This window comes from Salmo salar, chromosome ssa23 (genome assembly GCF_905237065.1).
Source record: "Salmo salar chromosome ssa23, Ssal_v3.1, whole genome shotgun sequence".
Taxonomy (NCBI): Eukaryota; Metazoa; Chordata; class Actinopteri; order Salmoniformes; family Salmonidae; genus Salmo; species Salmo salar.
Window position 1 is genome coordinate 1,320,044 of NC_059464.1, and position 24,995 is coordinate 1,345,038.

Consider the following 24,995-nt stretch of genomic DNA (forward strand, 5'->3'; position numbering starts at 1 on the left):
AATATGTTCCGGAATTCATCCAATAGCATTGAGGAGTACACCACCTCAGTCATCGGCTTCATCAATACGTGCATCGACGACGTCGTCCCCACAGTGACTGTACATACACATCCCAACCAGAAGCCATGGATTACAGGCAACATCCACATTGAGCTAAAGGCTAGAGCTGCCACTTTCAAGGAGCAGGAGACTAATCCGGACACTATAAGAAATCCTGCTATGCCCTCAGATGAACCATTAAGCAAGCAAAGCGTCAATACAGGATTAAGATTGAATCCTACTACACCGGCTCTGATGCTCGTCGGATGTGGCAGGGCTTGAAAACTATTACGGACTACAAAGGGAAACCCAGATGCGAGCTGCCCAGTGATGTGAGCCTACCAGATGAGCTAAGTGTCTTTTATGCTCGCTTCAAGGCAAGCAACACTGAAGTGAGAATGCTGTTCATTGACTACAGCTCAGCGTTCAACACCATAGTGCCCACGAAGCTCATCACTAAGCTAAGGACTCTGGGACTAAACACCTCCCTCTGCAACTGGATCATAGACTTCCTGACGTGCCGCCCCCAGGTGGTAAGAGTAGGCAACAACATGTCTGCCACACTGATCCTTAACACTTGGGCACCTCAGGGGTGTGTGCTTAGTCCCTCCTGTACTCCCTGTTCACCCACGACTGCGTGGCCAAACACAACTCCAATACCATCATTAAGTTTGCCGATGACACAACGGTGGTAGGCCTGATCACCGACAACGATGAGACGGCCTATAGGGAGGAGGTCAGAGAACTGGCAGTGTGGTGCCAGGACAACAACCTCTCCCTCAATGTGAGCAAGAGAAAGGAGCTGATCGTGGACTACAGGAATAGGCGGGCCGAACAGGCCCCCATTAACATTGACGTGGCTGTAGTGGAGTGGGTCGAGAGTTTCAAGTTCCTTGCTGTCCACATCACCAAGGAACTATCATCGTCCAAACATACCAAGACAGTTGTGAAGAGGGCAAGACAACACCTTTCCCCCTCAGGAGACTGAGGGCCTTGGTCAAAAGGTTCTACAGCTGCACCATCAAGAGTATCCTGACCGGTTGCATCACCGCCTAGTATGGCAACTGCTTGGCATCTGACAGTAAGGCTCTAAAGAGGGTAGTGTGAACGGCCCAGTACATCACTGGGGCCAAGCTTCCTGCCATCCAGGTCCTATATAATAGGCTGTGTCAGAGGAAAGCCCATAAAATTGTAAGAGACTCCAGTCACCCCATTTATAGACTGTTTTCTCTGCTACCGCATGGCAAGCGGTACCGGAGCACCACTTCTAGGACCAAGAGGCTCCTCAACAGCTTCTACACCCAAGCCATAAGACTGCTGAACAATTAGTAAAATCGCCACCGGACAATTTACATTGACCCTCCCCCTCCCTTTTGTACACTGCTGCTACTCGCTGTTTATTATCTATGCATAGTCACTTCACCCCCACCTACATGTACAAATGTCCTCAACTAACCTGTACCCCTGCACACTGACTCGGTACCGGTGCCCCCTGTACATAACCTCATTATTGTTATTCTTATTGTGTTACTTTTTAATTATTACTTTTTATTTTAGTCTACTTGGTAAATATTTTCTTAACTCTTCTTGAGCTGCACTGTCAGTTAAGGGCTTGTAAGTAAGAATGTGACCAATGAAGTTTGATTTGATTTCCGCCTCTCTACTCTTCTTTCTTTCTTCCCCTCCATCCTTTGTTCTCCCTCTTTGTCAGGCTGATTGTGCGAAGCGGAAACAACTCCATGGCTCCGCTGCTCTTTGACTCAGACCTGGACGATGTTCCAGAGCGTGGCATCGTGAGTGAGGGCTCCATACTCTACCTGGAGCTCACGGCCGACTCCTCTTTCATCCCGTTACTGCTAGCTCTGCGCTATGAAGGTGAGACCTTAAAATGCTCCCAGCATCAGTACACAGTTTCTCTTGTGTCTTTCTCACTCTTAATTGTTAATTGACTGTGCAGTACAGTCACTGATGCTTGCTTTAATTTAGGACTGTCCCTGTCAAAATAAACGCTAGTGTCCCACCTGGCCAACATCCAGTGAAATTGCAGAGCACCAAATTCAAAAACCGAAATACTCATTATAAAAAATTCCTCAAACATACAAGTGTTATACATAGGTTTAAAGATTAACTTCTTGTTAATCCAACCACGGTGTCAGATTCCAAAAAGGCTTTACGGCGAAAGCATACCATGCGATTATCTGAGAACAACGCCCAGCAGACAAATCATTACAAACAGTAACCAGCCAAGTAGAAGAGTTACACAAGTCAGAAATAGAGATAAAATGTATCACTTACCTTTGATCTTCATATGGTTGCACTCTGAAGACATTCATTTACTCAATAAATGTTCATTTTGTTCGATAAAGTCTCTCTTTATATCCAAAAACCTCCGTTTTGTTCGTGCGTTTTGTTCAGTAATCCACAGGCTCAAACGCAGTCACAACAGGCACGAAAAGTCCAAATAGTATCCGTAAAGTTCATAGAAACATGTCAAATGATGTTTATAATCAATCCTAAGGTTGTTTTTAGCCTAAATAATTTATAATATTTCAACCGGACAATAACGTCGTCAATATAAAAGGTAAACAAGAAAGGCGCGCTTTCGGCTCGTGCATGAAAAATCTCTAGGCCACTGTAGTGTCCACTCATTCAGACTGGTCTTACGCTCTCATTTTTCAGAATACAAGCCTGAAACAATTTCTAAAGACTGTTGACATCTAGTGGAAGGCATAGGAAGTGCAATTTGAGTCCTAAGTCAATGGATACTGTAAAGGCATTCAATAAAAAACTTTTTATTTTTATCCTACTTCCTGGATGGATTTTTCTCAGGTTTTTGCCTGCCAAATCAGTTCTGTTATACTCACAGACATTATTTTAACAGTTATGGAAACTTTAGAGTGTTATCTATCCACATCTACCAATTATATGCATATCCTATCTTCTGGGCCTGAGTAACAGGCAGTTTACTTTGGGCACGCTTTTCATCCGGATGTCAAAATACTGCCCCCTACCACAAAGAAGTTAAGCATACTGTTTGATTAAATAATTAAGACACACAAATGACTCAAGAAAGGTCAGACTGTGTTAAAAAAATGACAGCGAGTGCCTGTGTGACTGGCGCACATTGTCTCGCTCTCATCGCATGCATATAACCAATAGGGCCTGACCTATAGCTTATCATAATCACATCAATACATTTGTTATAACAAACTCCAAACACAGTAATGTCGACAGCAAAATGGATGAGGAAGACGTGAAAAATGCAAAACGGGCGAATGTTTACTGGTTGCTCAAGAGGGAAAGGGGAAGTCAGATCTGTGGAAGACATTTGACTTAGCTGTGGAAACTACTGGAGATCAAGATAAAGGAGGGTATAGGAGCAAGCGTTGCATGAGTATTATGTGTGCCAAACAGCTGCTGTTAAATTACAATATTATTATTTTTTCTGACCATTTGGAACTGTGTAAACAACACTAAATAAATAACTGTACCAGAGAGTCTGTTCTAACACAAAATAAATCATATAAAGCCTTTATTACAGCAGACAAAAAATTGTTGCATGCATTCTTGAATTGCAGTTTATTTGTTGTTTAGGCAAATTATTCGAAGCTCCCTTTGTTATTTCATTTTAAAACTAAAATGCTTGATTGCATTTCAAAGCATAAATGTCTCGCATAGTGTGATGGCATGAACGAATGAATGATTGATTCAGTAGCCTATATATTGAAATGTAGGCCTAAGTAAGTTACGGTATTAAGACTAAACAGGACACCCTCTTATGCCTACAGTTCAATGGTGGTTATACAAGACCTACTAATGCTAACGACATGACTTATTATTATAATGATGATCATAATAATAATGGTAATAATAACCATAAGAAGGAGATCAAGAAAAAGGAGGGTATAGGAGCAAGAGCTGTGTGCATATTATGTGTTAGATTACAATATGATTTTTCTGCCTGTTTGGAACAGTGTAAACAACCCTAAAGAATTAAGTAATGCCAGTCTGTTCTAACGAAAAAACAATTGTAAAGCCTTTATTACAGCATAGCAAAGATTAAAAACAGCCAAATCTGCTTTATCCGACATTGTGCCATTGCATGAGGCTTGGTGCTCACAGAATCAGTAGGCTATTAAACAAACACTCAAACAGAAGCAAGATCTGTCTTCTGTAGATATATATGGTTGATTTATAAAGCCAGGCACAATTAACAGTTAGGCTATTGATTATAGATCTAATTAAGTTGGGGTTTGCGCTCTCCTCAATTTTCGTAGACGATTAGGCTGTCATGGTCAAAACATATTGATACAACAGTAGCTAAGATGGGGAGAAGTCTGTCCATAATAAAGCACTGCTCTGCCTTCTTAACAACACTATCAACAAGGCAGGTCCTACAGGCTCTGGTTTTGTCGCATCTGGACTACTGTTCAGTCGTGTGGTCAGGTGTGACAAAGAGGGACTTGGGAAAATTGCATTTGGCCCAGAACAGGGCAGCAAGGCTGGCCCTTAAAAGTACACAGAGAGCTAACATTATTGTTATGCATGTCAATCTCTCATGGCTCAAAGTGGAAGAGAGATTGACTTCCTCATTACTTGTTTTTGTAAGAGGTGTTGACATGCTGAAGGTACAGAGCTGTCTGTTTAAAATACTAGCACACAGCGTTATGGAACAGTTGGGACTGTGAAGTAACACAAACATAGGCACACACATGTACAAATTGATTTTGCGTTGTAGATATGTAGTAATGGAGTATGGGCCTGAGGGCACATACTTAGTGTGTTGTAAATTCTGTAATGAATGTATTGTAATGTTTCTAAAATGTTGTAACTGCCTTAATTTTGCCGGACCCCAGGAAGAGTAGCTGCTTCCTTGCCAGTGTCACGTTGTATAATGATTGGAGGCAGGTGCAGGTATGCGTAATAGGGGTTTTTATTTTCTCCACCCAAACAAAAGAGCGACGTGTTAACCACTAAATAATACACGGGACGAGACCCGTAAAACAAGTGCAAAATGGAAGCCGATATAATAGGACAGGTACTCACACAACCAATGGACATGGTAACAACAAAACCGACAAGAACAATGGGGAACAGAGGGCACATACTGTATATACACATACTAATCAGGGGGAATGGGAACTAGGTGTGCATATTGAGACAAGACAGTCCGGGGTTGGTGGTAATGAATCCAGTTCAGTGACGCCTACAAGGCCGGTGACGTAGACCTCCGGAGCTGGTGAACGAAATGAGCAGCACCACCGGGAGGATTCGTGACAGGAAGCAGATAATGGGGATCCATAATAAATACAAACCCTATTCGCATTGGACTAGTATTACTAGAGAATGTTGGTTATGTAATTGTTACACCAGAATGTCCATTATTCCAGAGGACGATTCGGACGGGTATAGTTTTTGTCCAAACTTCCCCCTGTAGTTCTTTCTTTTTTTCAAGTAAATTGACAGTTATGACGGAAGCCTGGAGGTTTCTTTGTAGGCGTGAAGATATTTCAACAAGTCCAGGCAATAACAGGGCTACACTGATAACTCGAGCTTGGTTCCCAAGTTTCTAAACCATACAAATCCATCTTTGGTATAGTGTTGCCATAATATTTCAGTTGAGGAAGTGTGATCATAATAATAGGATATTTTAGCGATCCGCAGTAGACGTCCTAAATGCCCCCCAGCCTTCAGATGTGAGTTAAACAGTGCACTTGTACTTGAGATACATTTTAAGGCTATGGAATGCGAAAGTGAACTTTGTTGTCAGTTGTATGCTGCTATTAACAGGAAGGGTTAAATTAAATAGGCACAATATTTTTTACAGACGCATTTGGCAATATTCAATTCATACGCACAAAACATATGAACAAAAGCATTCATTGAAAGTTGATGCATGTAGGCCCTTCACACAGTGCATTCGGAAACTATTCGGACTCCTTTCCTTTTTCCTTATTTTAAAATGGATACAATTATTTTTTTCCTCACTCTACACACAATACCCCATAATGACAAAGCGAAAACAGGTTTTCAGACATTTTTGCTGATTTATAAAAAAAACTGAAATACCTTACTTATAAAGTTTTCAGACCCTTTCCTATGAGACTTGAAATTGACATCACATGCATCCTGTTTCCGCTGATCATCCTTGAGATGTTTCTACAGCTTGACTGGTGTCCACCTGAAGTAAATTCAATTGATTGGACATGGTTTGGAAAGGCACACACCTGTCTATATAAGGTCCCACAGTTGACCGTGCATGTCAGAGCAAAAACCAAGCCAAGAGTCCGAAGGAATTGTCCGTAGAGCTCCGAGACAGGATTGTGTCGAGGCACATATCTGGGGAAGGGTACCAAAACATTTCTGCAGCATTGAAGTTCCCCAAGAACACAGTTTTCTCCATCATTCTGAAATGAAAGAAGTTTGGAACCACCAAGACTTTTCCTAGAGCTGGCCACCCAGCCAAACTGAGCAATCGGGGAGAAGGGCCTTGGTCAGGGAGGTAACCAAGAACTGATGGTCACTCTGACAGAGCTCCAGAGTTCCTCTGTGGAGATTGGAGAACCTTTCATCTCTGCAGCACTCCACCAATCAAGCCTTTATTTTGAGTGACCAGACGGAAGGCACTCCTCAGTAAAAGGCCCATGACAGCCCGCTTGGAGTTTGCCAAAAGGCACCTAAAGGACTCTCAGACTGAGAAACAAGCTTAAACTCTTTGGCCTGAATGCAATGCGTCACACCTGGAGGAAACCTGGCACCATCCCTGCGGTGAAGCATGGTGGTGGCAGCATCATGCTGTTTTGTTGTTTTTCAGTGGCAGGGACTGGGAGACTAGGCAGGGTCGAGGCAAAGATGAGCAGAGCAAAGTACTGAGAGATCCTTGATGAAAACCTGCTCCAGAGTGCTCAGGACCTCAGACTGGTGCAAAGGTTTACCTTCCAAGAGGACAACAACCCTAATCACACAGCCAAGGCAACGCAGGAGTGACTTCGGGACAAGTCCCTGAATGTCCATGAGAGAAAATAGCTGTGTTGCGACGCTCCCCATCCAACCTGACAGAGCTTGAAAGGATCTGCAGAGAAGAATGGGAGAAACTCCCCAAATACAGGTATGCCAATCTTGTAGCATTATACCCAAGAAGACTTTAGTCTGTAATCGCTGCCAAAGGTCCTTCAACAAAGTACTGAGGAAAGGGTCTGAATACATATGTACATTTAATACTTCTTTTTTTATTTTAATAAATTAGCAAAAACCTATTCTTGCTTCGTCATTATGAGGTATTGTGTGTAGATTGATGAGGGGGGATAAAATGCTTTAATACATTTTAGAATAAAGCTGTAATGTTACAAAATGTGGAAAAAGTCAAGGGGTCTGAATACTTTTTGATGGTAATACTAGACTATGCGCAGCACTTCGTTCAATTTATTGAATCAGTCATTGTTTTCTTGCTCAAACCGTGAGCAACACCTGTCAAACTCAGATATTTCTCTCAAAACACAGGGATGTCGATTCTCTCAAAACACAGAGACTGGTATTAATCAGAGGACCTTGGAGTTTGCCAAAAAGCAGTAGGTTATTCTGGCTGAAATGACTCTACTGCCATGTACTGACATGGCAGATTCGGATGGGACAAAAATTACAGATATGGTGTTTTGTGTTTGTGCACATAATTACATTACCCGATTCACCCTTCTGAATAGTGCAAGGCTGTTTCCTCGTCTCTGCTGCTGCTGCCTCTGCCGCATTGTTCTCAATCCCAATATGCTGGTTAATTTTGCTATTATGCACATAGCTTAATACACTAGTAATATTAGCTTTATTAGTGTTGCACTATTCTTTTTTTCCAAATATAACAATATACAATTTCAGTATCACATGTCTTAAAGTGATGGACTGTGCCATTGCCGTGGCCTCCGCAATGGATTAGTCCAATGATACAGGCGGGAATCAAACAGGTGTCTTGTGCACCATAAAAAAATACATCTTGGTCGACCAACAGTCTATAGACCAAACAATCGACCAGTCGACTAAATGGGGTCAGCCCTACTTTAGTTCATCTTATATTATGCTTTATCCTACTTCTCTCTCTTTCTCTCCTCATATTCACATGAGCACACTATTTTATCTCTCTCGCTATCTCTCAGCCTTTGACGGGGAACACTGTTATGAGCCCTACTTGCCCCATGGGAATTTCAGCAGCAGTGACATTACCTTTCCGTTGGGCACCACAGTCATCTTCTCCTGCTCCCCAGGCTTTGTCATGGAGCAGGGCTCCGGGGTCATTGAGTGTGTGGACCCAAGCGATCCACACTGGAATGAGAGTGAGCCTGTGTGTAAAGGTAATACTATTGAATACTACCATTTCATTATGATAATGTGTTCTTAAAGCCCCTTTCATTCACTAAAATAAAAAAAGATAATAATACAAGTAATGTTACAATAACTTTTTCTCCCCCCCTTCCATATCTTGCTTTCTATCTTCCGGCCCTAACTCCTGCTCTCTCTCAGCTTTGTGTGGGGGAGAGTTGACCGATCCCTTCAGCACTGTTCTGTCCCCTGATTGGCCACAGAGCTACTCCAAGGGGCAGGACTGTGTGTGGCAGATCCATGGTAATGAGGAGAAGCGCATCGAACTGGACATCCAGATGTGAGTTTGGCCTCTCCAACTCCCAAAAGGCATTATTTTGGTCTTTGAAGCTGTGGTTGGAGCATTTGGGAGAGGGAATTTTTCTCCTTGAATTTTCCCATTGCCTCAGAAACCTCACTGCATAACATGAGCGCTCCCTTTGCATATTTTTTTTTTTTTACCACTACACCGGAGGTATATCATGGAGATAGAACTCAAATTAAGTATGTGTGTGCATGTTTTGTAAGGAATATACTTAAAGCATAAAACAAAGGTTGAACAATGTGAATCTTGCGTTTCGTCGCTTCACTGATGGCTGCTTCCGTGGCTGGTGTAGCAAGTCTCATTGATTTTAATGGGTGCGTTTCAACTGTGACTGACATATATTAAAAAAATGATGTGATGCTTCCAGTGAAGTTTTTATTGTAAGGATTAGAAATGACAATGATTGTGAGAATATATATTTTATGATTCCATTTGAAGTGACATTGTGATTAAAGTGAAAGTTGTTTTCCTCTCTTCATGTATTTTGTCTCCCTCAAAGTTTGAATATCCGCCACAACGACGTTCTCACCATATTCGATGGTCGTGACCTCATGTCCCATGTGATTGGCCAGTACATGGGGTCACGAGAGCGTTTCCAGGTCGTGTCAGGTGGTTCTGAGGTCACTATTCAGTTCCAGAGTGACCCTCACGACTCCTCCTTTATTCTCAGCCAGGGGTTCCTTATTCACTACCGTGGTACGTACACATACAGGACTTTTACATACAGGACATTGCATACACATAAAGGACATGATATGCAGAACATTGATTGCCCATACATAACATCACACAAATACAATATGTACATTTTCCTGCCGTGTATTCAGTGAGGCAATATGTTAATAACTTTGTAGATATAATATGAACATTATATCCTCCTGAACAAGCACTTGGTTTATCCTACATCTAATGACATCAACTTCTTTCACATCCAGAGGTAGAGCCTAATGATACCTGCCCTGCCCTCCCTCAAATCGAATTTGGCTGGATTAGCTCCTCCCACACCTCTCCCGTGAGGGGAAGTGTGTTGACCTATCAGTGCCAGCCGGGGTACGACATCAGTGGCTCTGACATCATCACTTGCCAATGGGATCTTTCCTGGAGCAACAGCCCACCCACCTGCATCAAAGGTGAGCTAAAGTGCGTTCCTGCCCGACTACATTGCTAACTCATGCCAGATCATATGTTGTAGCAATCTGGTGCCCGACGGCACAGTCAATATGGTATGCAACCATTGGTTGATGCAACGCAACACCTGAGCAGGGGAACACAACCCGAACTTCCAACAACACTTTGGGTGTGTTTGAGAGCATCACTTTTGCTCTGTTGCAGATCACCGACTGAGCATACTAACTGATTTAAAAATCACTTTACATCTTAGAGGTTGAGTAAGGCAGATCAATCAGATCTCGCGTTAACTGGCAATAGTCGACACCCACAATAGCTGTTTTGGTGGTGTTGGAGGTGGAACTGAATTGGCGTTTTCAAATTGGTGAGCAGCTGCACTTGATAATTGTCATGAAGCCAGACCTGTCCCACTCACATTCGAAGTTCAGAAAGAGAAAATGTAGGCTACATAGAAATAATGACACTCAAATAAAAAATCATTAAACAAAATAATGAGAATTTCTATCAGCCTAATCAAGGTGTAGATTTACATCTCATATTCCAGTGTTCGAACTTGTAAGCAAGGCTATATGGGATTACTCTGAATGCGACTCTGAGCAGCCAATGGCAATGTCTGCGTTAGGTATAAGGCCAGGAGACGTTTGTAGATTTGACAGCTCTAACACAGTTCCACCTCCGACGCTGCCCAAACAACCACTATGCAGATGTTGGCTAATTTGAATAGAGCCTTAGGTCTTTCAGACACTTAAAGGGAAGATTGCAGAAATAGGTTGCTGTTAAACATTCTGATCATCTTTCCTATTAAAAGTTCTCAATATGACATATCACTTTACATTTGTTTTTTGGGAGAAATTTACATTTATCCGAATTTGACACGTCATGTTGGAAATTGTTTGGAAAAGTGATGTCAAGAGAATAACACACGAGTGAATACACAGCAGGAGTGAGCCACTGTCCACATAAGACGGTAAAGGCCCACATCATACCGAGTCCTCATTGGCACTGAATAAAACCAACTTATCATCTGACCATATCCTGTGATTTCTTTATTCTGTATCAGCAAAAAATGTATCACTTATACGGTGTGTAGGCTTTTAGCATAGTCTTTTTTACACCCCTGCTGGCTTACCCCTACTAGCTAACCACTAGCAGCCTTGAAACACATCACTTTTTAGCAGTTCAGAACATCTGCATTTCTTGTGCTGTTACACAAAAATCAAGATAAACTTTTACCATCATAGTAGACATTGAACATCTATAACAAAAAAACTCTGTTGTTGGGCGATAGTACAGTGGTTCTTCCTTTAAAAGTTGCGTCATACTACAGCACAGCTTGCAGCGTGCTGCATAAATGTATGGCACGTTGGAGTGCATGAAGTCATATTATTTTACTGTCAGCCATTGTTGTTGTTAAGGCTAGTTTGACCACCAGAGGGCATCTTTGAGAAGCGAAGTTATTGAAATGACATGGAGCTCTAGGCCTAAGAGTCCTGTTTAGTGTAGCTGTTTTAGCTTAACTTATTTATTGGCATAAAGGCCTACTTCAATATACAGTATATCAATCATTCCATCATTCATTCATTTGTGCATGTCATCACACAGCATGCAAATCATCCAAGTCTTAAAATACAGTCAAGCATTTTAGTTATAAAACAAAATAACAAAGAGATTCTTGAATAATTAAATAATTAATGAACCGCATTTGACTGTTTTTAATATTGGCTGTACTAGAGACTTTAAAACCTTTTTTTGTAGAAATTAAGCTTAATTAAATTGATTAATATTATGTTGTTTCTATTCCAAGAAAAATTAAAATGCATTTTATAGTAGCCTATGTAGGCCTCAGGGTTTCCGTTAGAAAAAAATGGCGCTGTACAAAGTGACCAGTTGGGAGTAGGTCTAGGCTGCTAAGTGACTGCGAGGGAAGAGCAAAATAATCACATTTCCACACCCTAATTGTAGGCTAACCAATACCCAAACGGAGTATGTGAAAATACAAATCGGATTTATCAAGACCAGTCCCCATACTTGTCTCAAAGCAGCGCAAAACGGTGTTAAAGTAGTTGACCACACACAGATAGGCTATTACTTGAAATCCTATTATAACAATTGGATGACTTTGGGTGTTTCAGTAAGCAACAATTTGGTGCCTTCATTAGCCTACTTTATTCCAATATTTCTGTCATTCAGTGATATTTATTCCCATAGTAATTCATTATGAATACCTAGGATAGGATAAAGTAATCCTTCTAACCCCCCCCCTTAAAAGATTTAGATGCACTATTGTAAAGTGGTTGTTCCACTGGATATCATAAGGTGAATGCACCAATTTGTAAGTCACTCTGGATAAGAGCGTCTGCTAAGTGACTTAAATGTAAATGTAAATGTAAAAATTATGGATCTATCCAGATGTGGTTAGAAAACAGTGCATTTGGTGGGCTATGCAAAGAGATGGGAGAAGTGATATGCCTCGCAAACATCCATTAATACATTCAAAGTCCCAATGAATAAACCGCAACATGTCGGCTAAAGTGATTGAATTCACAAATGTATTTGACTTTTTTAAATAGTGGCTGTACTTGTCACACCCTGATCTGTTGCCATTGTCTTTGTGCATGTCTCTACCCCCCTCCAGGTGTTGCCCATCTTCCCCATTATCCCCAGTGTATTTATACCTGTGTCCTCTGTTTGCCTTTTGCCAGTTCATTTTGTTCGTCAAGCCTACCAGCGGTTTTCCCCTTGCTCCTGTCTGTTTCTAGTTTCTAGTTCCTGTTTTCTAGTTTTCCCGGTTTTGACCATTCTGACCCTGAGCCTGCCTGCCGTTCTGTACCTTTTGGACTCTTATCTGGATTACTGACCTCTGTCTGCCCTTGACCTGTCGTTTTGCGTGCCCCCTGTTCTAGTAATAAACTTTTGTTACTTCGACACTGTCTGCATCTCATTTTTTTAGTTGCAGCCTTCTTCCTTCCCCTTGGACCGCTCGAGGACAGTGTACATCATAACGCTAATGTCCGGGAGGGTACTTGCCTGGGCCACGGAGGTGTGGGAGCAACAGTCCACTGTCTGCATCAGTCTGGAGGAGTTTGTGGAGGAAGTTCGGAAGGTATTTGATTCTCCGTTGTTCGGGAGAGAGGCTGCTCGTAAGCTGCTCCATCTATGTCAAGACTCCCATAGTTTGGCAGACTACGTGGTGGATTTTCACACATTTGCTCGACATGTTCCTGCATGGAGTATCAGAGGAAGTAAAGGACGGGCTTGCAGCCCGGGACTACTGAAGGATCTCGACTCGCTAATCGCCACCATTCGGAACGATTGGCGACTACGGGAGCAAAGGAAGGAGAGCAGGTTCGATTTCACTCGTCCGCCCAAGCCATCCACCTCGCCTCCGAGACCTCCCGGAAGTCCCCAATGGCTCTGTTGCCGAGAGAACCGGAGGCTACCCGAGTTACACCGAGAATATCCGAAGTCTGCCAATTAACCTCTATGGGCTAGGTGGGACGCTAGCGTGCCACCCGTGGTGCACTCCATCAACAGCAGGTGCATTTCAAGAGCGGCAAATTTGAATCCAAATAAATGTCAAAATTCCAATTTTTCAAACATACAACTATTTTACACCCTTTGAAAGATAAACATCTCCTTAATCTAACCACGTTTTACGATTTCAAAAAGGTTTTACGGCGAAAGCATAAATTTAGAGTATGTTAGGACAGTACATTTACAAGAGTTGTGTGTAATGTTTTGTCAAGTCAAAGACAGGGTCACCAAAACCATAAAACCAGCTAAAATGATGCACTAACCTTTTACAATCTCCATCAGATGACACTCCTAGGACATTATGTTAGACAATGCATGCATTTTTAGTTCTATCAAGTTCATATTTATATCCAAAAACAGCGTTTTACTATGGCATTGATGTTGAGGAAATCGTTTCCTCCAATAACCGGCAGTCAAGTCAGCGTCACAAATTAAATAATTAAAATTAGAAAACATTGGTAAAATATTATATTGTCATTTAAAGAATTATAGATTTACATCTCTTGAACGCAATCAACTTGCCAGATTTAAAAATAACCTTACTGGGAAATCACACTTTGCAATAATCTGAGCACTGCGCCCAGAAAAATACGCGTTGCGATACAGACTAGACGTCATGTTGGGGAGATCTAAAATCGAAAATACTATGTAAATAATCCATTACCTTTGATTCTCTTCATCAGATGTCACTTCCAGGTATCACAGGTCCATAACGAATGTAGTTTTGTTCAAAAAAGCTCATCATTTATGTCCAAAAATCTCCGTCTCGTTAGCACATGATGTAAGCCAGCCGGACTTCTCGTCATGAACGAGGGGATTTATTTCCCTCATTAAAATGCAAATCAATTTATAACATTTTTGACATGCGTTTTTCTGGATATTTTTGTTGTTATTCTGTTTCTCACTGTTCAAATAAACCTACCATTCAAATTATAGACTGATCCTTTCTTTAACAGTGGGCAAACGTACTAAATCAGCAGGGGATCAAATACTTTTTTCCCCCACTGTACATATGCTTAAATCATCAGTTATTTTTATGCAGTCTAGAGATCAACCTGTACTTAGTTTTAGAAATACCTTATTTACATAAGTATTCAGACCGTTTGCGATGACTCGAAATTGAGCTCAGGTGCATCCTGTTTCCTTTGATCATCCTTGAGATGTTTCTACAACTTGATTGGAGTCCACCTGTGGTAAATTCAATTGATTGGACATGATTTGGAAATGCACACACCTGTCTATATAAGATCCCACAGTTGACAGTGCATGTCAGAGCAAAAACCAAGCAATGAGGTCGAAGGAATTGTCTGTAGAGCTCTGAGACAGGATTGTGCCGAGACACAGATCTGGGGAAGGGTAACAAAAAATGTCTGCAGCATTGAAGTTCCCCACGAACACAGTTTTCTCCATCATTCTTAAATGGAAGAAGTTTGGAACCACCAAGACTCTTCCTGGAGCTGGCCGCCCAGCCAAACTGAGGATTCGGGGGAGAAGGGCCTTGGTCAGGGAGGTAACCAAGATGGTCACTCTGACAGAGCTCCAGAGTGCCTCTGTGGAAATGGGAGAACCTTCCAGAAGGACAACCATCTCTGCAGATCTCCACCAGTCAGGCCTGTATGGTAGAGTGGCCAGACGGAAGCCTCAGTAAAAGGCACATGACAACCCGCTTGGAGTTTGCCAAAAGGCACCTAAAGGACTCTCAGACCATGAGAAACAAGATTCTCTGGTCTGATGAAACCAAGATTGAACCTTTGGCCTGATAGCCATGTCTAATGCTCATCACCTGGCCAATACCATCTTTTCGGTGAAACATGCTGGTGGCAGCATCATGCTGTGGGTTTGTTTTTCAGCGGCAGTCAGGATCAAGGGAAAGATGAACAGAGAAAAGTACAGAGACATCCTTGATGAAAACCTGCTCAAGAGCGCTCAGGACCTCAGACAAGAAGACTCAAGGCTGTAATCGCTGCCAAAGGTGTTTCAACAAAGTACTTTTAATACATTTGCAAAGAATTCTAAAAACCTGTTTTTGCTTTGTCATTATGGGATATTGTGTGTAGATTGATGATTGGAAAAACGATTTCATCCATTTTAGAATAAGGCTGTAACGTAACAAAATGTGGAAAAAGTCAAAGTTGTCTGAATACTGTCCGAATGCACTGTATTGTGCAACCTTCCCTTTAAGGATCATTATTTACTGTACAAACAACAGCTGCAAATCCCAATAAAACTGCATTACGTTTTGAAGTTTAATTTCCTTGCTTTGTCCAACACTATAATGAATCTAGCAAATACGTTTTGTGGTTCATATTGCACTATTTATTTAGTTTCATAGTGCAACTGTTTGCTAGCAAGTTTCTCAAACTGGCTTTAGCCATGAGTGGAGCAGGGTGGTTGACATGGGTTCAAATACTCTATATGAAAAATAAAAAACTATGTTTTTAGTAAGTCATTGGTCTGAAACCGAAAAAGAAAGTCAATTCACGAGCACTACAATGCCAGCTCTACCAAGATTTTCCAGCACACAGCTTTGACCTACTATTATATTTCAAACAATGAATAGGCATGTTGCTTAGGATTTAAACCTCACCAATCCTGGCTGTGCCGTCTGGAGATTATAAGAGTACATGGCCATTAAGGCTAGATCGTTCGTCAAGATGATCAAATGTTCATAGATGACCAACAGGGTCAAATAATAAACACAGTGGTTGTAGAGGGTGCAACAGGTTAACACCTCAGGAGTAAATGTCAGTTGGCTTTTCATAGCTGAGCATTCAGAGGTTGAGAAAGCAAGTGGAGTAGAGAGAGCGAGAGAGAGGGAGGGAGGGAGAGGGAGAGGGTCAAAAACAACAGGTGCGGGACAAGGTAACAGGTCAGGGTTCCATAGCCGCAGGCAGAACAGTTGAAACTGGAGCAGCAGCACGACAAGGTAGCACGTCTGGTGAACAGGTCAGGGTTCCATAGCCACAGGCAAAACAGCAGAAACTGGATCAGCAGTACGATCAGGTGGACTAGGGACAGCCAGGAGTCATCAGGCCAGGTAGTCCTGAGGCATAGACCTAGGGCTCAAGTCCTGAGAGCGAGAGAGAGAGAGAGAAATGCCTTCAGAAAGTATTAACAGCCCTTGCTAACGAAGAAAAGAGCACAGACTGAATATTTCCCAAGTAAATTGTTTATTTAATATTTTTATGAAGCTACAACATTTACATGAGAAATGTGAACACAATGGTGCTGTTGACCTTAGGGTGTTTAAAACCCCCTAGAGTCGATTGACACACCTGTGCATAACACAGTGACATAATTTTGCTCCTTGTGTGTTTATGCTAGATTTACCGTTTCTTAACATGGGGCTTGTGAAAGTGTCCTTTTTCTACACACGATAGGATCTGGACAAGAAATCACCAATATCGAAAGGGGAGACTCATGAACAAGAAGGGTTGTTCTGCTTTACAACGCACACAAGCTTCAGGGGAATCGTCTGTAGGTAACCCAGTACCGGGCTGTAAAAATAGTTAAAAGGTAATGGGGGTAAACTGTTTCACGAATAACGTGACCTCGTGACCTAGATCTCTCATCTATAGGACAGACACTTCAAAACCTTGTTACTTATGATTTATTTTTGTACTGTTTGTTATTCAATGAGTTTCTATGGGCTCTAGCAGTTTCTATGGGCTCAATGTTTCGTCAAAGAAAGAAAAAATATACCTACAGGCGTCCTAAAATTCCAAATCAAATGGCTAAATGATGAAACAATGCTAGCTTAGTAGATATTGCAGTCTAAGGGCTTAGACTTACAGGGTGTTAAGTGGCAACTACAGAATTTACATGAGGCAAGTGATAACTGACAGAGTTGTGGACTCAAGTCACATTTGTTTGTTTTTTTACCCTTATTTTACCAGTTAAGTTGACTGAGAACACATTCTCATTTACAGCAACGACCTGGGGAATAGTTACAGGGGAGAGAAGTGTAATATTCATATGTGAATACATACTGAATTATAATTGGATGCATTTTACCGCCGTATCATACTGTGCGGTGATTGGTTAAGACCACCCAGACGGTTAGGTCATGGTCAGTTGATCGTGGTTGGAGAAAGGCTAACATGTAGTTGTAGCTAGTTAATAAAGAGTTATGTTAAGAAACATCCTGTAGTTCTGCGTTTTATTATTTTGTACAAAGCGTACAAAACAAGACATGGTGTCAGAGTAAATGGTCTTAAAAGATGGATTTTTCTGGAGTTCCTTCACCTCGAATGGACTGGGAGTCTACAAACTTACCCGATGCATGGCGTAAGTACAAACAGCATGTGGAGCTAATGTTCACGGGTCCTCTGAAGGAAAGAGGAGAAGAGGAAAAATGTAGCTACCTGCTCCTCTGGATCGGTGAAAAAGGGAGAGATATTTACAACACATGGACACTTACCGAGGCTGAATCAAAGGTACTGAAAACATACTACGATCGTTTTGAAGCATATGTTGTGCCGAAGACTAATACAATTTTCGCTAGGTACAAATTCCATGAGAAAGTACAGGGAGCTAGCGAGTCTTTTGAACAGTTTGTGACTGAGCTGCGTCTGCTTGTGAAAGACTGTGATTATGCAAACAAGGATGAGATGGTCAGGGACCGTATTGTATTTGGAATACACTCACCGCGAGTGAGAGAGAAACTTTTGAATGTTGGGTCTGAGCTAACGCTGGACAAAGCTATCGACATAGCCAGATCTCACGAGCTAGCACAGGCTCAGATGAAAACCATTTCGCACGGCAGCACGAGCGCATCACGTGAGCAAGCAGTGCACGCAGTCAGGCAGACATCAAAGCACACCTCCGGTGCCCAGAGAGAGCATTTCAGAACGGAGAGAGACATAACTCCAAAACAGAGCGACACAGACTCAAAACGCCCCAAAACATGTGGATATTGTGGATACAAAGTGCATGGCGAACAAGGAAATTGCCCAGCTAGAGGCAAACAGTGTACTAAATGTGGTAAATGGAATCACTTTGCAAAAGTGTGCAGAGCTTACCGTGGAAAAACAGTACACACAGTGAGTGAAGATGAAATGTCAATCAAAGAGTCAAATGATGATGAACTGTTTATTGATTCAGTGACACAGAAAAGTCACATATCAGAGACAGAGCAAGCCTTTGCTGACATTGAGATAAGAACACAAGGCACAAAGCTAAAGTTCAAACTAGACACTGGTGCACAAGTAAACATTATTCCTCTGAATAAGTACCGCAGCTTGACATCTGAGTGCGAGCTACAGCCCACCATGCGCAGACTGACTGGTTATGGTGGTGAACAGCTCCCAGTAAAAGGCACATGCACTTTCAAATGCAAATACAAAGAAAGTGACATGATGTTGGACTTTTACATTGTTGACACTAGAGCACCTGCAGTGCTAGGTCTTAAAGCATGTTTAGACATGGACCTCATCAAGCTAGTTTTATCAGTAACAGCACCAGTAGAGACAGAAAATGTACTGGAGGAGTTTGCTGATGTCTTTACAGGAATAGGATTATTCCCAGGAGAATGTACCATTCACCTTGACCCAGACGCAACCCCTGTGGTCTACCCACCGAGAAAGATTCCCCTTGCTCTCCGTGCCCGTCTGAAGAAAGAGTTGGAGAGCATGGAGCAATCTGACATAGTCACCAAGGTTACAGAACCGACTGACTGGGTAAACGCGTTAGTGGTGGTGGAGAAACCACGCACAGGCAAGCTCCGAGTATGCCTCGACCCAAGAGACTTGAACAAGGCTATCAAACGGCCCCATTACCCTTTACCGACGCTAGATGGTATCACGCACAAGCTCGCGGGAGCACACTACTTCAGTGTCATGGACGCTAGATCAGGCTACTGGGCTATCAAGCTCACAGAAGAGTCATCTAAGCTCACAACATTCAACACACCGTTTGGACGCTACAGGTTCCGATACCTGCCTTTTGGGATTATCTCAGCCCAAGACGAGTTTCAGCGAAAGATTGACGAAGTATATGAAGGCCTCGACGGAGTTATGGCAATTGTGGACGACATCCTTGTTTATGGTCGAACCAAAGAGGAGCACGACCGAAACCTCCGTGCGATGCTGCAAAGGTCCCGCGAGAGAGGAGACCGGCTCAACCCCGAGAAGAGCACAGTCAGCGCTACAGAGGTCAGCTACTTCGGACATCTTCTCACAGCGAATGGAATCAAGCCAGATCCACAGAAGATCTCAGCCATAAAAGAAATGGAGCCACCAAAGAACCGTGCAGAGCTGGAAACAGTGCTTGGCATGATCAACTACTTAGCCAAGTTCGCACCCAGCCTCTCCAATGCTAATGCACCCCTGCGTCAACTGCTAAAGCAGTCCAGTGAGTTTCTTTGGGACAAGCAACACGACATTGCTTTCCAGAATGTGAAAGACTTGATCACGAGAGAACCAGGACCAATCCTTGCCTACTACGACCCCAACAAAGAGCTCAGACTCCAAGTGGACGCGTCAAAGTATGGACTAGGTGCAGTGCTACTGCAAGAAGGAAAGCCCATCGGCTACGCTTCCAAATCTCTCACAGACTGTGAAATCAACTACGCTCAAATCGAAAAGGAGCTCTATGCCATTCTGTTCGGATGTAAACGTTTCCATCAGTACGTATATGGACGACAAGTCATTGTGGAATCCGACCACAAGCCCCTTGAGTCAATCATGAGGAAACCACTAGCTGCAGCCCCGCCAAGGCTACAGAGAATGATCCTTCAACTACAAAAATACGACTTCACAATCCAGGCAAAGACATCCCTGTCGCAGGCACACTCTCCAGGAAGTTTCTTACCTACAAGGACAGCAGCCTCAGTGAGGGCATGGACATGCAAGTGCACACTGTGTACAGCAACTTACCAGTTAGTGACACGAAACTGAAGGAGATCCAAGCAGAAACAGACAAGGACTCACAACTCACACAGCTGAGGAAAGTCATACAGGATGGATGGCCTGAGGAGAGGAGAAAATGCCCTCAGAGCGTCTCAGAATTCTGAAACCATCGTGATGAACTATCACAGATCAACAGAATCATTTTCAAAGAAGAGAAAATCATTATTCCTACCAGTCTCAGAGAAGAGATTTTGACAAAGATCCATGCTGGACACATGGGCATGGAAAAGTGCAAACAGAGAGCACGGGACATTTTGTTTTGGCCTGGAATGTGCAAACAAATAGAGGACATTGTTGGTAGATGCACCATCTGTCTTGAAAGACGCCCCTCAAACACCAAAGAGCCAATGTTACCTCACTGTATCCCAGACCGACCCTGGCAGGTTGTGGCAACCGATCTGTTCACCTGGAACAACGACGACTACATCGTAACAGTGGACTACTACAGCAGATACTTCGAACTCAACAAGCTTCACAGCACCACATCTGCAGCTGTGATACACAAGCTGAAAGCAGCCTTTGCCAGGCATGGCATTGTAGAGACTTTAATATCTGACAATGGGCCCTGTTACAAATCAAATGAGTTTGAATCCTTCACAAAAGCATGGGAGTTCACACATGTCACCACAAGCCCACATTACCCTCAAAGTAATGGCCTTGCTGAAAAATCTGTGCAGATTGCTAAATCACTCATGGACAAAGCAAAAGCAGACGAGAGACCCCTACCTCAGTCTCCTTGAATACCGCAACACTCCAGTTGACAACTTCAAATCCCCAGCCCAGCTGTTGATGAGCCGCAGACTTCGCTCAACCCTTCCCAGCACCAACCAGCAGCTGCAACCTGAGGTTGTCAGCTACAAGGAAATGCATGAAAAACGTGCACAGAGACAACAACAACAAAAGCGATACTACGACAGGTCAGCTAGACCACTGCCACCACTGATCGACGGAGAGTCAGTTAGAATCCAGGAGCATGGCCTCTGGAAACCAGGAGTCGTCATCCAGCCAGCTGACACTGAACGTTCATATCATGTCTGCACAGCAGAAGGAGCAGTGTACCGCCGCAATCGTCGTCACTTACTGAACACAAAAGAACAACACACTGATGAGATTAACTGTTCCCCTGAAAGAGAACGTGATGGACTAAACACACACACAGCACAACATACACCACACTTACCTGCAACACCACAAGAGCTGTTGACTGACACAGAAGCATGCTCAACATCATATCGCACAAGGTCAGTAAGAGAGGTCAAGCCCAGAGCTGTCCTCGACCTGTGAAATGTCAAAGGGTGTAGGCGGATCGCTGCCCTAAAAGCGTTCCAGACTGTAAACTTGTTATTGAAAGTTCACTTGACATGTTTTGGTATTGTATTTGTTTGAAATGTTAAGATGTCATTTCTACAGTGAAAGCTGAGTTGCTGAGAATCCCTTGTTTGAAAAGTTGGATCATTGTTTCAGAGTCTATGTTGATTCAGTTGGTGTATTATGCAATATAAATGGTTACTTACCTTGAGTTCAAACTACAGAGCATGTATCCAAAAGAAAAGCTTAGAATATGTAAAACATTTGTATTTTGTTTAAAAGAAGGGGGATGTAATATTCATATGTGAATACATACTGAATTATAATTGGATGCATTTTACCGCCGTATCATACTGTGCGGTGATTGGTTAAGACCACCCAGACGGTTAGGTCATGGTCAGTTGATCGTGGTTGGAGATAGGCTAACATGTAGTTGTAGCTAGTTAATAAAGAGTTATGTTAAGAAACATCCTGTAGTTCTGCGTTTTATTATTTTGTACAAAGCATACAAAACAAGACAAGAAGGGGGGATGAATGAGCCAATTGTAAGCTGGAGATGATTAGGTGACCATGATTTAGCCATGAAACTGGGGTTAACACCCCTACTCTTACAATAAGTGCCATGGGACCTTTTGTGACCACAGAGAGTCAGGACACCCATTTAACATCCCATCCAAAAGATGGCAACCTACACAGGGAAATGTCCCCAATCACTGCCCTGGAGCATTGGGATATTTTTTAAGACCAGAGGAAAGGGGGCCTCCTACTGGCCGAGTCTAACTCAAGTCACAAATTTGGTGATTTGAGATTCGACTTAATAGAAAATAAAATGACTTGACTTGGACTTGAGACTGATGACATGAAATTATCTGGCTAGGTTTTGTAATGTTTTGTCACAAATTTTGTGGCACAGAGACTACGTAAGAGGTGTCACGCTCACTCTAACCGCAGCCAAAGACAGTAGCCGCAGCATCGCCCGTGCAAAAAAACCTGCATCAGATTGGCTAGTGAAACGCACACTTGGCTCTATGATTGGACCAGCAAACTGTCAATCATCACAGGTCGGGTGGTGAGCTTGCGAACAGATTTCTGATTTGCTGTACAGCTATAGGATCTGGTGCAGAGCAAATGTCAAATTGTAGGGAGAGAGGATTGCCATAATAAATACATATGCAGCTCCAAAAATTGTTTGGTGATCACGAATATTAATTGTTTATTTTGCAAGCTCATCAGCAATGGGGCAACAATTACTAGCATAGGCATACTGGTATTTTGGTATGTAACAATTGCTTGAAATTGATCATTTACATATGAAGCTTGCACTCTCCAAACTCCCGCCAATGGAGAATGTTTTATTGCTCTTGTTTAAATCCATCTAATACAGCAATAATTGCAAACGTTTCTTCATCATTCCATCCCCATACCGTTTATTGCAAATAAATCTACACTCTGAGCACGTCAACCTGCCTTGCCTTCTGCTGATTTTATGCCCTTACTACTGCTACATGGTCACAATTACATAGGCTAATCAAAATGTGTAGACAAATAAATGTAAATGTAGACAAAATAATGAAAGGGGCTGTCTGGTGGCCTCAATAAATAGACAAAGATTTGTAGTTGAACAAGTCATTGCATGTTTAGATTTATTTTTTCTTGACTTGAGACTTGACTTGAAAACTTGTAACTCGACTAGACTTGACTTGGTCTTAGAATGCACGGCTTGGACTTCACTCGAGTCTTGACCCATTCTACTTGGGACTCGACTTGAGACTCGAAACTTGAGACTTGCTTGTGACTCGAACAATATTGACTTGGTCCTACCTCTGATAACTGAGCAATACATTTTCAACTAATGGATGTTTAAAAGAGAATGAACAAAATTGAAAAAATGTCAACAACAAAAACAAAATACAAACCCAGTTCAGAGCTATTGACGCTTGAAGTGAACTTTGGAGATGGTGGCCCTGTATTTCAGCAGCTACTCTTCCTGGGGTCCAGCAACAATAAGGCAGTTATGTACAATAAAAAATATTACATTACATAACGTTACATTTCATAACCCATTAAGTGTGTGCCCTCAGGCCACTATACTACCAAATATCTACAATACAAAACCCATGTGTATCTGTGTGTAGAGTGCGAGTGTTAGCATGTGTATGTGTATTTGTATGCCTGTGTCTGTGCAGTCCCCGCTGTTCCATAAGGTGTATTTATATCTGTTTTTTTCATCTGATTCTACAGCTTGCATCAGTTAGCTGAAGTGGAATAGAGTTCAATGCAGCCATGGCTCTATGCAGTACTGTGCACCTCCCATAGTGTGTTCCGGACTTGTGAAAAGACCTGTTGCGGAGTGTCTTGTGGGGTATGCAGACAGCTTGCAGCATTCAACATGTCAATACTTGTTACAAAATCAAGTAGGGATGAAGTCAATCTCTCCTCTACTTTGAACCATGAGAGTGACATGCATACTATTAATGATAGCAGCCTTGCTTGGCCCTCTTTGTGGCACCTGACCACACGACTGGACAATCCAGGTGCCACAAAACAGGGGCATGTAGGACCTGCCTTGTTGATAGTGTTGTTAAGAAGGTAGAGCAGTGCTTTATTATGGACAGACTTCTTAGCTACTGTTGCGTCAACATGTTTTGACCATGACTGTCACGTTCTGACCATAGAAAGCTTTTATTTTCTATGGTAGAGTAGGTCAAGGTGTGACAGGGGGTTTTGTCTAGTTTATTTATTTCTATGTTGGTTCTAGTTTCTTTTTTCTGTGTTGGGTTTTTTGTCTAGTTTCTGTATTTCTATGTGGGGTTCTAGTTTCTTTATTTATATGTTGTTGTTTTTTGGGATGATCTCCAATTAGAGGCAGCTGGTTATCGTTGTCTCTAATTGGGGATCATATTTAAGTTGTTGGTTTTCCCACTAGGTTTTGTGAGAGATTATTTTGAGTAAGTGTATGTTGCACCGCTTCGTCATGGTTTGTTGTTTTGTTCATTAGTTTATTTATATGTCTTGCATAGTTTCACAGTTACAATAAAATGTGGAACGATACACACGCTGCGCTTTGGTCCCATTCTTCAGACAGTCGTGACAATGACAGTTTACAATCCAGGGTTTCTACAAGCTGTTTATTCACATGAACTTGCTCAATTTCCACATTAATCATCACAAGATTTAGTTGAGGTTTAGGGTTTAGTGAATGATTTGTCCTAAATACAATGCTTTTAGTTTTGAACTATTTAGGACTAACTTATTCCTTGCCAGCCGTGCTGAAACTAACTGCAGCTCTTTGTTAAATGTTGCAGTCCTTTCAGTCGCTGTAGTAGCTGACAGGTATAGTGTTGAGTCATCCGCATACATAGCCACACTGGCTTTACTCAAGGCCAGTGGCATGTCATTATTAGAGA

The 24,995-nt window shown here is 42.3% G+C and overlaps 1 protein-coding gene across 3 annotated transcripts in view; it reads left to right on the forward strand.

Annotated features, from left to right (window-relative positions):
* LOC106583888 (seizure protein 6 homolog) overlaps positions 1–24,995 on the forward strand; it is a 136,078-nt gene that overhangs the window by 96,376 nt on the left and 14,707 nt on the right. For all 3 annotated transcript variants that reach the window (XM_014168513.2, XM_014168512.2, XM_014168514.2), the window contains 5 exons: positions 1,751–1,914; positions 8,184–8,378; positions 8,548–8,686; positions 9,210–9,406; positions 9,646–9,840. In XM_014168513.2, coding sequence (XP_014023988.1) covers positions 1,751–1,914; positions 8,184–8,378; positions 8,548–8,686; positions 9,210–9,406; positions 9,646–9,840 — 890 coding nt within the window. The remainder of the gene's footprint in view (positions 1–1,750; positions 1,915–8,183; positions 8,379–8,547; positions 8,687–9,209; positions 9,407–9,645; positions 9,841–24,995) is intronic.